Source organism: Anopheles ziemanni, chromosome X, assembly GCF_943734765.1.
Source record: "Anopheles ziemanni chromosome X, idAnoZiCoDA_A2_x.2, whole genome shotgun sequence".
NCBI classification, from domain to species: domain Eukaryota; kingdom Metazoa; phylum Arthropoda; class Insecta; order Diptera; family Culicidae; genus Anopheles; species Anopheles ziemanni.
The window spans coordinates 453748-466884 of NC_080707.1; the positions used below are offsets into that span (position 1 = coordinate 453748).

Consider the following 13137-nt stretch of genomic DNA (forward strand, 5'->3'; position numbering starts at 1 on the left):
CCGGCAAATCGGGGGCGACCTTGAAACCAGCCAGCTTCTTCGTGCTTTTTTAGGCCGCGCGCTGCTGCTCCGGCACACCCTAAGGGCTGATGCTGTTTTTTCTTACTGTGTGTTTGTGTGTGCGTGTGTGAGTTTTTTTTTCATCTCCCATTCTTCTCCTTACAAGAAACAGTTATTCACATTTCGGAGCGTTCGTGCGTGGAGAGGTAAACATGCTGTCGGTATCGGGTTGCCCTCTATTCTGCACGCCCAACACCTAACGCCGTGCGTTACGTAACCCGATTCTTTTTGCTATTGCAGGTGGGGAGGGTGGGGGTTGGGAAAGCTTGCTAGCGAGAGCATTTATTGTTCAAATTTTATTTTATCATATTTTCCTTTTGCTCATTTTACCCTGCCATCAACAATCCGCGCCTGTGAAAAGCCACAACCTGCCACCCTGGGATTGGACGCTGGCGTTGTGAGGCGAGATGATGGTGGCTGCCACGGGAACGATATTTTCCACCGGTTGGCGAATTTTCCCGTACACTCACCAGGCGCTCGTCAGCCGGGGCAGCTTTTCATGTTGTGTACCCGACCGTCACTTCATTCATTTCTTGCGGGCTTTTGAAAGCACATCTTTACACAGATGGGGCCGGGGGTGGATTTTATATTGTATTCTTTCTCAACCCTCCAACGCTCCTCCTCCGTTTGCCTCCCGCCGGCCCACCATTGTGGTACGGCTTCCGCAGCATGTGCATTCACTTACAGGAAGGCTATAAATTGCGGCTTATCGAAATTACATTTGTTACGCCTTGCGAGCCACAACGGCCCTTTTCCTGCTCCGTTTCGTCTGCGGCCAAGAATCCGTCGCTTCCATCAAACAGCCCTCCCCCCTTGGCAGGACTCTTCGCAATGGAAGGTAGCAAACACCAGGAAGGGGGACATGGGAATATTTGTGCGTCACGCCACTTCAGGACGTTTCGTTTACGGTAAAGAAAATAAATAGATCTGTAATGCCAAATGTGTACCCTCGTCCATCCATCTCTGTTCTGTGTTCGTTATGACGGTCTTTTGCTTTCTATCTCTCTCTCCTGTTCGTATCATCGAGCTAGCGTACGTTTCGCAGTGTATGGATGTTAAATTCATAATTCATAACTACCGCAAAGGGTAGCTGCGAAAGCACAGATGTATTTACCGTACAGCTTTAACACAACTTGAAAAAACAAGTTTGATAACACCTGTTTTATAACTTCGATATCTATTCTCAAACAGTGGAAACTGAACCTTCATTGCTGTGGACGACTTTCATTTTCATGGGAAAACAAAAGGATAGGACCGTGTACGAAGTTTCGAAAGGAGACAAGAAAGAACGAACTGAGAGGCAGTGAACGAAAATAATCAAAAGTGCTAAAATGTCACACGGTCAACAACAGCAACAAAAACTTGGTTGCCGCCAGGGAGAACTGGATTGAAACCCACCGAATTGGGCGAAATGTGATCCTTTAACCAGGCACGCAACACGGCGCTAGCGATAATGTCAACTATATTAAACAAAGTAACAATGTACCAGCCAGACGTGCCAGATGCCGTTGTCGGTTTTGCTTCGTTTTACTGTTTTATTAAATTATTGTGTAATTAAATTTTGTTTAATTATTCTCCCAAATCCGCGGTCGAATATATTACCAACTATTTGAAGAACGGATACACCTGAAACGGAGGGTAAAACCGCTTGGAAATAGTTTCTGAATTGTCGCATATTTCGTTGCGAATCCTAAAGTTCCGGGTTTTTTTTTTTTTTTTTGCAAACAGATTTTATTCGAAACTTTCGCGTCCTGTGTGTAGTAACGGTTTTGTGTTCCGCAAGCATGAAAGGACCACAGAGAGGAAGGGTGAGAGGCAGCTAGGAATCAAGACCGTAGCTAAAGGCCATACCTTTTGCGCTGTACCGTATAATCATAATGAAAAAGGCTACCACAGCAACCGCAAGCCATGGACACGGACGAAACTCGGACGTACGGAATTTAATTAGGTTATCCCTTGAATCTCTTGCAACGCTGGATTAATGCTGGATGATATTCGTAGTCGCTCAGAAAAGGTGGTGCCATAAAACAAAAACCCGGCATATTCGTCAAAGATCCCAGCGAGGGCCTATCGAGTGGACTGTTGATGAAGTTGTACGAGCTCGAGCTTAACCATAGGCCAGGGCCTTGTACACTGAAGTGAAAAAGGTTCCATATAATATCTTTGTCGAATAAATTAATTAAGCCAAGTACACGATACGGAGAAGCGTGTGTTTGGGAGGCGATTGAAGAAGCAGGCGTGTTGAGATGAGAGCAAGCTGCACGATACCAAGAAGCTGGCAAGGACTGGAACGTTTTATGAACTTCCACACCAGTAGTATCCTGCTGAATGATGTGTGGCACTTAAAGCAGATGTGATTTACCCCTCAAAGGAAACTGTAAAGGCATAACGAAACCATCGCGGTGGGCCGTAGCTCAAGTTTTTCCTCTAGACGAAGTTTATCGCATCATTTTACAACCCCGACTAACGCACCAGCACGAAGTTAGGAATCAGGAAGCCGTTAAACATTCGCCCTATCCATTGTACAGATTTTCCGCTTCAGGCGTCGATCGTTTGCTGCAGTTTTCTTGCAGGGTCAACTAGGCGTAGAAGAGGGACCTGGAAATTTACCCAGCGCTAACCTATCTTGCGTGCCGATTGGTATCTCGCAGTAAATATCTAGATTATGGGAACTATCTACAGCATACACACGGAATGAAAACGAAGACTCAGATGGGTAGGTTGAGAAAGGCTCGTCGTCGGTTTATTTCGACCGCGGTGAGTCGTACCAACGTCGACCGTCGACTGAGTTGGGCACGACATGAATGAGCTTAAACGTACACCTAGGTGCGACACGATTGCGAGCGTGGCTTGTGAGAAAGTGTGTTTGGGTGTGTGTGACTCTAGGTAAGCTGAGGGCAGGCGCTGGACCAGCACCCGCCCGTGCTTGCTGACTTAGGATACATTGTATGGGCTGTTTTTATTGGTTTGGAGTTTAGCTCCGCTAGCTATGCGACAGTGAGTGCTCCTAAAGGTAGGCACCATGCTCTATCTGCCGGTGTAGCTGAGCGAGTAGGAGCCCGTGTTGATGTCCACCTTGGCATTCGGGTGCCACTGGTCGGCACGGTGTTGAGGAACGGCTGGCTGGTAGTACTGCTGCTGCTGCGGCTGCGGCTGAGGCTGGAATCGGTGTTGGGGTTGCGGCTGCTGGGGCTGGTACGTCGCCGCCGGCACCTCGGGGGCGGCCGTGTTGCGGTAGTACTGCTGCGGTGCCGGATTGTAGGCTACCGGTGCGGGCCGCGGGTTGTACGGTGCCGGCTTGGAGTTATAGCGGGAATCCTTGTAGTAGATGCTTGGATCCTCCCGATACTGGCCGTCATCTTCCTCGTTCGGGCCGAGCGGCGGGTAGTTGCTGTTACTCAGTGTCGGCGGTGGCACGTTGATATCGGTACCTGCAGATAGGCAAGCGTTAGCGTACAGCATACAGCAATGTGATCTCCTAAATCCCTTTCACCTTACCTTGCGGTTCGAATCCACGGTTGCTCGCACCGTACTCGATCTCGCGCAGTTTGCCACCGTCGTCCACGTAGCCATACTTGCCTTGTACCTCTCCGTTAGGGTATTTGGTCTCGATCTTGAACGTGCCGTCGGCGGCCTCATAGCCGTAGCTGTAGCTACCGTCCTCGTTGTGTCGGTTGATCTGCTTCAGGATCGGTACCGGGGTGGTGTAGTCTCTCTGGGCTGCAATAATCGTCACTACCGCAGACAGAAGTAGCTGCAGGCGTGAGATGAAAAGCATATCCTCATTTATTATTTCGTTTAAAGTCATTGTGAGATGGTTTTCAGCATTGTTTACTTTTTGTATGGGAGTTTGACAGTTCGTGTCATTTATTTCTTGGTGTAAAGAACAATTTTATAGTGACTGAGATAATGATTCTGATCCACTATTTTGACAAGTCGATCCCTACAAAAACACTCAGTTTTGTTGCGGTTTGTTCCTGTTGAATAGCAAGGTGTGCAATGCAGCCCCAGCAAAATCTCCCAACGCACAAGGACTCGCTCGACGTGATGGTATTGAGTTTTCCGAGCTGAGCCAAACGTTTTCCCGCACACCCCGCCGCCGCCTACGGCACGGGTGCATATTTTGCCAACCGATGGCACCAAATGCAGCAGCACCGGTGCAGATTCGGCTGGCTGACGGCTCATTTACATCCAAAAGCCGCAATCCGCGCTCACCTCACCCCTCACTCGAAATTTTGGGGCTTCCCGCGAAACGCTGGTATGCGCATTTTATTGCTCCACCGTGCAGATCACATTCGTGTGAAAATCGGAACGAACGAAAAGATTGGTGGAAAATCGCCGCTGGCAGACGGTGGAAATTCGTATCCGTGTGGCATTTCGTTCCCATGCTAGATGGCAATAAAACGTATGAAAGGCTGTCCAAAACTGACAACATGTATGGTGGGTGGGCCCGTGGAATGGTGAGCTTTTCTTCTGCTCGCGCTTCTACTCCTACACGTACCGAAACCACGCGCGTTCGCTGCGGGGCGATATTGTCGAAAACAGAGCGTAATATTACTTTTTCGAATTTCGGCCCATGGTTGTCGGCGTTTGCGGAGGTTAGGCGATGATTCCTTCGTCGACAGCTGTTGACAACGCTGTTCGCCGTTCCTTGGCAAAACTGAGCGCAAGAAGAAACCACCTAATTCTAATAAGGATCCTTTCGTAATCGTGTTACAGTGCCCGTTTGTTTTTGGCTTTTTTTTTACTCTCTTTCTCTCTAAAGCACGCTTTTACGGTCGACTTGCTATTTGGCCACGCTCGAAGCGCTTGGCTTCCCGACAGCCGAACGCAAATTAATTGAAAAATTTAAATGCTCCCTTAACTCGGGTCGGCAAATCTGGCCAATCTCGCCAACCATCAGCAGGCATCGAATGGTGGGCACGAAAGTGAGCTCAAATAAAGGTAACGTCAACGGCCATTTAGAGAAACATGGCCTGTAGGGAGGGGTGCATGTCACCGCATGGTCTATTAGGAAACCGTACTGGCAGTTAGGTACACTGCCACCCCTCCTCCCCTCCTCCTTGGCTTCCGAAATCAGGGTGAAATTTCGCATTAACGAAAAAATAAAAATGGAAACTCGCAAGAAAGCCCAGGTACCGTAAGGAGCTGGAACACAAAAAAAGACTAAAAACTCCACGTAAATGAGAATGGATTTTACGCGAAGGAGATAACACAAACAAAGTATTAGGCCCGACCTTTTTCCCCGGGGTGGGTAGGTAGGCAGATGAGGTGCCGGGTCCGATTGGAGAATCACGTGAATAACAGGCGGGGTGAAGAATAAAACTGCATAATAGCCGGAACGTGCTTAAATTTGTCAATTCCATGGCACACGAAATGGTTTTAACGGTTACGCAAGCGAAAACCCCCAGCAGGAAAAGAAAGCCTGGTAAATAGCCGTGGATCAGCAATGGTGTATCAAAGTTGGAGGCCGGAGAAGGGCCGCAATAAGGTCTGATACCTGCCCGCTCCGATGATTTTCTAAAGATTTGGCCAGCTACTACATTGTACAAGTCTCGGATGGATAAGCCACAAGTAAAACTTCACCGGTTTCCTAGAATTTGGGGTTTTTCTATGACAAGTGAGCAGTTTTGGGATTCGTTTCGACATTTTGTAAACATTCCATTTGATGTATGTTTTTTTCTCAAGATTTATTTTAGTTAAAGCTTATTTCAAAACTGTAGTGCACTCGAACGTTGTGTCACTTTTCTCTGAAGACTTTTATTCATGACTTCAGAAGCGTTCGGTAGAAAAAAGCGTCTTGAGTGTCCACCCTGACTTTAATGCACCTGCCCAAAAGTAGCTCAAGTCCACCGGCGCTCCCCAGCGCGCGCGGTTCGCCTCGGCTTGTGCTGCGGTGAACCTGTTTTCCGTGCAGTCTCTGGTTTGTGTTTTGGGTCACTTTTTGCGCCACATTTCGGTCGGTAATCTAGATTCCCCGAGGGGCCAACAACACGAAGGCTGCCATAAAGAGCTAAGAGGCGCGACGGTCGAAATCTCTTCCACGATTATGGAACGGTTTGAGGTAAGATCCGACGTAACCGTACGCGCGCTATGGCGCGACTCATATGAGACAGTTTCCGTAGCAGTATGCTATGCTCGAGCGGACCGCAATGGCTGCAAGCGTGGGCTAAAGTTTTGCTGCCACCCTGTTCCCTGGGCTTAAACGCGCGAGTCCGTCTATCTCCGGTGGACTTGGATAATCAATTATCGCCAAAAGTTTTTGTTTCTCGCTGCAGCGCCTACAGCGTACGGCTGCCGTCTTTTGCGCTGGTTTGCCGGTTGATCAAGCACCGTCGGCGGTGGATAATGTGTATCGCATGAGCGATTCAGCGGACAGAACTCTCGACCAACCGAGCATTACGACACGAACGTCTGATAGTTGTTATAATATGGGTTCGTTCCCAACCCCCACATTAGACGAGGCTGAGTCAATGGATGGGAGGGTGAGGGTGCCATGCAACCACCGAACATATATCCTAGTCGTACGCTGTACGCCACTTTGGTACGCGGGAGGTGTTTAATTTAATTCGACAACGACCAATGTCGGGGCACAGCTGTGCAGTGTTGAATAAATAAATAAATTATGGACCCACCTCTCGCTCGCGCCGTCGTCCGTCCCTTCGAGATCACTCCAAGGCACGGGAAAGGGCGTGGTACGGGCGCGAAATCGCTCGATAGTCAATAAATCAAGCACATCGGACGCACGCGCTACTTCCGGAAGCGGCGAGCGAACTTTTTATCGCCCACAGATTAACAACCGGCGGCCCGGCCTCGTCCCAATGGACGTTGAATGAAAATGAATGTTTTTCCGTACACGCTTTTCCGTACACGTGCCTTTGATGGGTCCTTTGTGGGCCTTTTTTTGCCTCTGTTTGGGGCCACGAATAGGAGCGTGCGTTATGTTCTTCTTCCGAAAAAGCGAATCTCAATTTCAAAGAAGCACATGCATTAGGTAGAATCGTCCTTTATGGTTCATCGCACATCGAGCGTCTACTTTCAAAATTGTGTTCAGCTGGGGACTCATTTTGAGAACTTTAGAATGTTTGAGCTTCTCTTCTGTTCGCACAGTTATCATTCGCTCCTTATTGAAAGCATAAATATGCCATAGTTCAGGATAACTATTGATGATGTGGAATGTTTTCCTACGGTATGGCACTGTCATTTTCCTGTGAAATCGTTAGGAGCGCTTGGCTTAACTAGATAATTGACCTCTACAACATAAATAGAGTTGTTATTTTGTAACATCTTCATCTGTTATCTACGCCATCCTACTGCGTTCACCTAAGCTTGCTAACAAAGGTGTACGAGCTTAAACTAGTGGTACACATCGGCTGGTCTAATTGTTTCCGGGAAGCCAACTAGAAACTGGCACAAATCGTTCACGATCAACGCATTACAAGAAAAGGCGAATACGGGACCGGCAAGTCCCGCCATCGAACCATAAGCTGCAGCACTGCCTGAAGTGCTACACAATCATTTCCAGTTGTAGCGCGTCCGTCCATCCGAGAAACCTGACAATCTAGCTTCCTTTTTCGAAACTAGTTAGTCTGACCCGGATTCATGGTGAGGAAAAACTTGTTCTTTATTTGCTGGAAGGAAAATGGTCTTCCAACTGGGTTGCTTTGCTAACAACCAAAACGTTCCTAGCAAGTGGTTCTTCCGAGTAATCACTGTAGGACCTGTTCGCACGCGTAAATCGATGGTTGCACACTTATCACTCGGTCGCTATTCTGGTGCACTTAACGAATTCTTGTGTCACAATTTCGCACTCCACAAATGTTTTTCTAGCTAAAACACACTTACCAGAGACTTCATGGTTTTTGGTTGATTGTTTTGTTGACAAAAGATGAGCAAGAGGAAGTGACTTCGAGGGACCCTCCGCTTAAGCAACGCTTGACTGGTTCAAAGGTGTGACCGCGTCGTGTTTCGGCAGGCTGAATGGCGTTCTTCCGCAACAACGTCGATCCGGTTGGCCGTTGAGTTGAGAGGCTGCGAAGGGGATTGAGAATTGGGAATCATCAATCTGACCACGCGACGCTCAAGGATACTCGCGCTGAGAGGTCCTTGCACCCGCTGATATAAACACACCGAAGGTGCAACACCGTACCTGCACTGAACACTTTGGGCAAGTGGTGTAAACCAAACTCAAGCTCCAAAATTGGACTGATCCCTGCTGATACAGGTATTAAGGTGCGATTGAACGATCGCCACTTGCAACAGTTTGTTTATAAACAGACCGCACGCAAATACGCGGCGTGCGCTTATATAGAAAAATCCATGCTGCCGTTCGACCGCTGAGAGCTGTCTCACTTGCCCTTGCTAGCCGAGGAAATCGTTTCTCCGTCCCTTTCTACCCCCTTAGGGTAGGTTGTATTTGGGGGGCCACTTAGTGATTTCCTACTCCTAGTGGGTCGCACTGTCCCTTCCCTCTCTGTCTCGCTGTCTTCGCGCACCGTAGTAAGATCATATACCTTTGTGCTTTCGCGTTGTTTCACTCTGCCTTGCCTTCTCAAGACGGCGGACTGGACCACGACCGCGATCACGCACGTCCCTACTTGTTCCCAAACTACTTCGCACCGTTCGCTATAGCGATCGCTCCTTTCTCTTCTCAGCTGCTCCTGCTCTAACTTTTAGCTGCACCTTTGACGATGCACAGTAGTAATACTGCAGGAGTTATTGCAACGTAGCGATTGTGTTATAGCTGTTTTTCCGAAACATCTCCTCAAAAAACCATCCTATCTATTTCGAACAATGGAAGCGTTGGTTCCTTAGTTTGACTTAAATTCATATACAGTATGTCATTTTGAAAAATTTCTAAATCATTATTGTTTGTGTGAATAATTGTTTTAATTTTTTATAACATTGAGTACGTGAGAATACCGTTATGCCCCATAAAAGCGATCCTATATTTTTATCCTAGATCAATTCCACTGTGCGGGAGTGTGCAGCCCATGACGGAAGTTTGTGCAGCGCTGTATGGGTCACCTTCTTGCTCTGGCAAGCCCGGAATACATCGACTCTTTTGGTCCTCCCGTCCTGGCAGCCTAGCGTGGTGGAGGTGTAATTTGCCTGCCTCTCAGCTACGCTGTTCCGCTCCTTGCATCCCAAGTGCACCGGTGCATTGCAGTTCGTCAGCGCATACACGGGCTGCTTTTGCCGAGGGAGTAAACAGTACCACTCCAATGCTCTTGATGGTTACAAAGTTCCGCGAATTTCAGATCGATACGTGGACGCAACAACAACAACAGACACACAAACACACCCACACACAAATAGACAGAAGTATGTGGGGACTGGTAACCACCCTTATTGCGGCTGTTGGACTACTACCAATCAACCCATTCATCCAAGACGGATCCCACCAACTGTCCATACCACCAGCATGTCATCGCCTGAGCGGTTGCTTCGAAAAATAGTTGCTCGTTACAATAGTCAGACCTGCCTTTAGAACCAGATATGACTTAAGAACTGGGCAAGAGTGGACGAGAATGGTTGGAGAAAGCATGAGCAGTAATACATGTTCATTGACTGAAGAAGTCGACCTGAAGAGGTGATCCTCAACTACTACTGATCCTAGTCGAGGCTCGTGTGGTGCATCATTGCAAATCAGCTCGCCTTAGCTTCTCGACACGGGTGTTACTGGCCTCACATCGACGCATCGCAGTCGATCGAAGTTCTCGGCAAGTGGCACTAGAGCACGGTAGGCTGATTGATGATTGTTGCGATTGAGCACTCTAAAGACATGCCTTGTCAATCGTAGTCATTGCAGTATCAGCTGCGGTTGCATGCCGGGGGGATTTCAAGGATTTAACTCCAAGGGAGTCGCCAAGCGGATCTATGTCCGTCTTGGTGGTGCGCCCCGTTGTAATAATGGCTTCCTCCGGTGGCCTAGTTTAAGGCACAGCGGAATTCCGCAGCGACCCGATTGGGGTACGTAACACACGAGCCAGTCGAGGTCCACTAGGAGTTTATAGAAAGGTATTGAACGAAGGGGCGTTCTAGAGCGTTCTGTGCGGTGCATTGCAACGGGTTTATCGATGCAATCACTCTAGAGGTGCAGTCGGATATAACAGACCACTCCCTTCTACTCCTCCATCCTCTGTTTCCTTCCACCCGGAAAATGTCCAATGTGGCTAGTCAGGGCCGGAATCGCACGTTACAACAGAGCTGCAACTACAAGCCTACCAGTGACTAGGGGCCTAGCCTAACAACGTTCCGATTTCGAGCAACGGTCCAAAATACCTTTGCATTATTAAGCAACCATAACGCAAAACCAGTTGATCTCAGATAGTTGCAACCGTTGCAAAACGTTGAGGAAGACCTAAAGTGCATTTTTGTGCTGCTGGTTTGATACGAAAAAGGATCTCTTGAGACAGTTCTCCAAGGTCTGGAATGAGATTCTGCGAAACATTGAGTTCCCGATGGATCATTACGCTAGCTGTAGATGTGAAGATTGCATCACTCCATGGATGTAGGCAGTTATAAGTTTAATCTCTATTTAAAATCATTCATTTACTCTTGTCAAGCGGTACGAAAAACCGACCCGTATCGCGTTTCCACTTGAATTGTACGCTGTTGCTAATTTCCTCCATTTCTTAGCTTTGAAGCGTACTAGTGTTTTACTGCACACCACTCTTCCCCACCTCCACTGTGCTGAAGGCCGAAGTGAAATTCGTTTGTGATTTTTAATTAGTGAAATGTTCATAACTCCCTAAATGCGATTTCTCCTTCCCTGTTTTTGCCTTGCAGCTTGTTTGCTTTCATGAAGTTTCGTTGATGTGTTTTTTTTTTGTTTTAGTACAGTGCGTCTGGTTCGGAAACTTTGTCCCTGCAAACCACCCGACCGGAATAAGCAATCGTCTTCTGATGTTCGTTTGCGCAAGCGAAAATGCGAGAAAGTGCTGGAAGACTTTGCCGGAATCGGACCTCACCCAATCCAATCTTGCGATCCCTGCTTTCGAAAACCCTTCTGGATTCCGCTGGCGGTCCGTTCGACTGGAAATCCGATAAACCCCATCGTCGTCGACGTCGTCATCATCATCAGCATCATCGGTGGAGCGGTCGTGGTCTTTTTCCTAAGCCGCTTTTCAACCTCACCCCAGGCAGGATCCACCATCGGGACCGGGTGAGAAGCTCGGGGTCAAACTGGAATCTTCCATCCCTATCGCGGCTCTGCGTTCGCCCCCTCGCAAGGAGGAGTCGGCCGGTGGCTTTGAGGTCGTGAAGTTAAAGCCTTTTGTTCCCGGTCAAGGTTCGTCCGTGTCTTCCATTTGTTCCAGCGTCATTCAGGCAGCATCCGAGCATTGTGCCGACGTTTTCAATGCGTATTATTCAAATTGCATGCATGATGTCGATCGGTGTATGCACAAGTATTTCACCACTATCGCCGGCACCTTTTCCCCATTTTCCAACGCCCCCACCCCGCTCCAGCACAATATCTGTGCACGGTGCACATTGTGCAGCCTCAAGGATCAGAGCCGTAAAACAAATTGCAAACTACGAAGCACTCGCATCAGAGGCAGCAGCATTTGCGGTTCCCGCACATCTTCAGCTGGGTTTGTCGGGCCTTTACGAGACGCTTTAAAGTTAACCAACCCCGCTTACCGGGGCCAACTTTCAAGCGTTCTCTGCCAGCCTCTGTCAGTCGCTCTTGCTCGTTCCGATAGTAGTCACCACCACGCTTGCCTTACATTTCCCTGATCCACTTGTGACTGACACACACACAGACACACAGACACACGGAGGGTGGGAAAATGCGACTGCACCGAGTGCCATGTGTCGGGTTGGATTTTCCGTCACCGAAAATTCTGTCAACCGAACTCGGCTGGTGGTGTTTTCCAAGCCCGGGAAGCAGAGCACAGCGAATTGAAGAAAGGATCGATCATTGCAAGCATACTTGCAGCTGTACGAGTGGCAAAAAGGACGATAGAAAGAGTGGAAGAGAGAGCGACAGAGTGAGTGAAAGAACAAGCTAGCACAAGGATAAAAAAGATAAGCGGAACACAGGCAGAGGAACGGGCAATGATTAAAATAGAATGATAGCCTCCCGGTAGTACGGCTTGCTGAACACTGTTCGTACCATCGACAAAACTTTTCCCCTTTTCAGGCTGTGGCTGCCTATGGTTCGTTGGCTTACCCATCTGTTGCTCAACAAGCCAGTTGGTTTCTCCACTTTACTGGCGAAAGCGGATACACCAAATTTACCATAAACAAAAGGCTAAAATCGCTTCTCCCGGCTGTGAAGTCGATTTTAAGGCACCTAATAAAGTAGAAAATCTGCAGTAGGAGAAATAAAATAAAATCAAACACATACTGGGTAGGGAAAATTGTGTCCCTTCGTTCGTCCAACGGCCGACTGGTGTCGAAGGAGCGCTGTCCGTGCGCTGTTGCTCCGTAGTTTCGTTGTGCAATCGAGCGCCGCGTCCCGCTGCGGACGGACGTGGAATATAAAGTATATGTATAGCTATATTTGTGTGTTGCTCTTCGAGCTTCACTTTTTCAGGCCCGACATGACATCTGAAAGTGCCCCAAACTCGTCCAGCCTGTGGTCTGTATGTAAGTGTGCGGGAGGGCGGGAGGAGGAGGTGGTACAGCCGAACGTGAGTGGAGGTTTAAAACACATTCAATGCAAGGGGACGCTACGGGGCTTCGGGCCAGAAAATAAAAGCGTGACATAATATTTTTATCATTATGTTTTATTGGGATTTTCGCCTTTGTCTCCCTGCTATCGCATCCTCATTTCCGATGCGAAACGATGTGCGTGATACCGGTTTCTGACGGTGACGGTGGGAAAATCGTCGACCGGAAAAAAAAGATGAACATCCATCCCCCGCCTGAAGGACCTCTCCGGCGGGCAAGCGTTAATGAATGAATGGCCGGAGGGAAGTCGGAAAGGGGAAAACCGGTGGTATGTGGTAGAGAATGCACCGGATGGAAAAATCGATGCCCGAACCCATGATAGGGATGGCAGCAGCATAGGTTGCACTGAAACAACACTGTTGGGAGGGGTGGGTGGCGGGGGTGGTATCGCCCCGG

The 13137-nt window shown here is 48.5% G+C and overlaps 1 protein-coding gene across 1 annotated transcript; it reads right to left on the reverse strand.

Moving 5' to 3' along the window:
* Positions 1–3087: 3087 nt before the first annotated feature.
* LOC131290907 (pupal cuticle protein 27) lies at positions 3088–7917 on the reverse strand. Its single transcript, XM_058320094.1, has 3 exons — positions 7906–7917; positions 3559–3814; positions 3088–3491 (listed from the first exon to the last, which is right to left on the reverse strand). The coding sequence occupies exons 1-3, from the start codon at positions 7915–7917 to the stop codon at positions 3088–3090; spliced, it is 672 nt and encodes a 223-aa protein (XP_058176077.1).
* Between the last annotated feature and the right edge of the window lie 5220 nt (positions 7918–13137).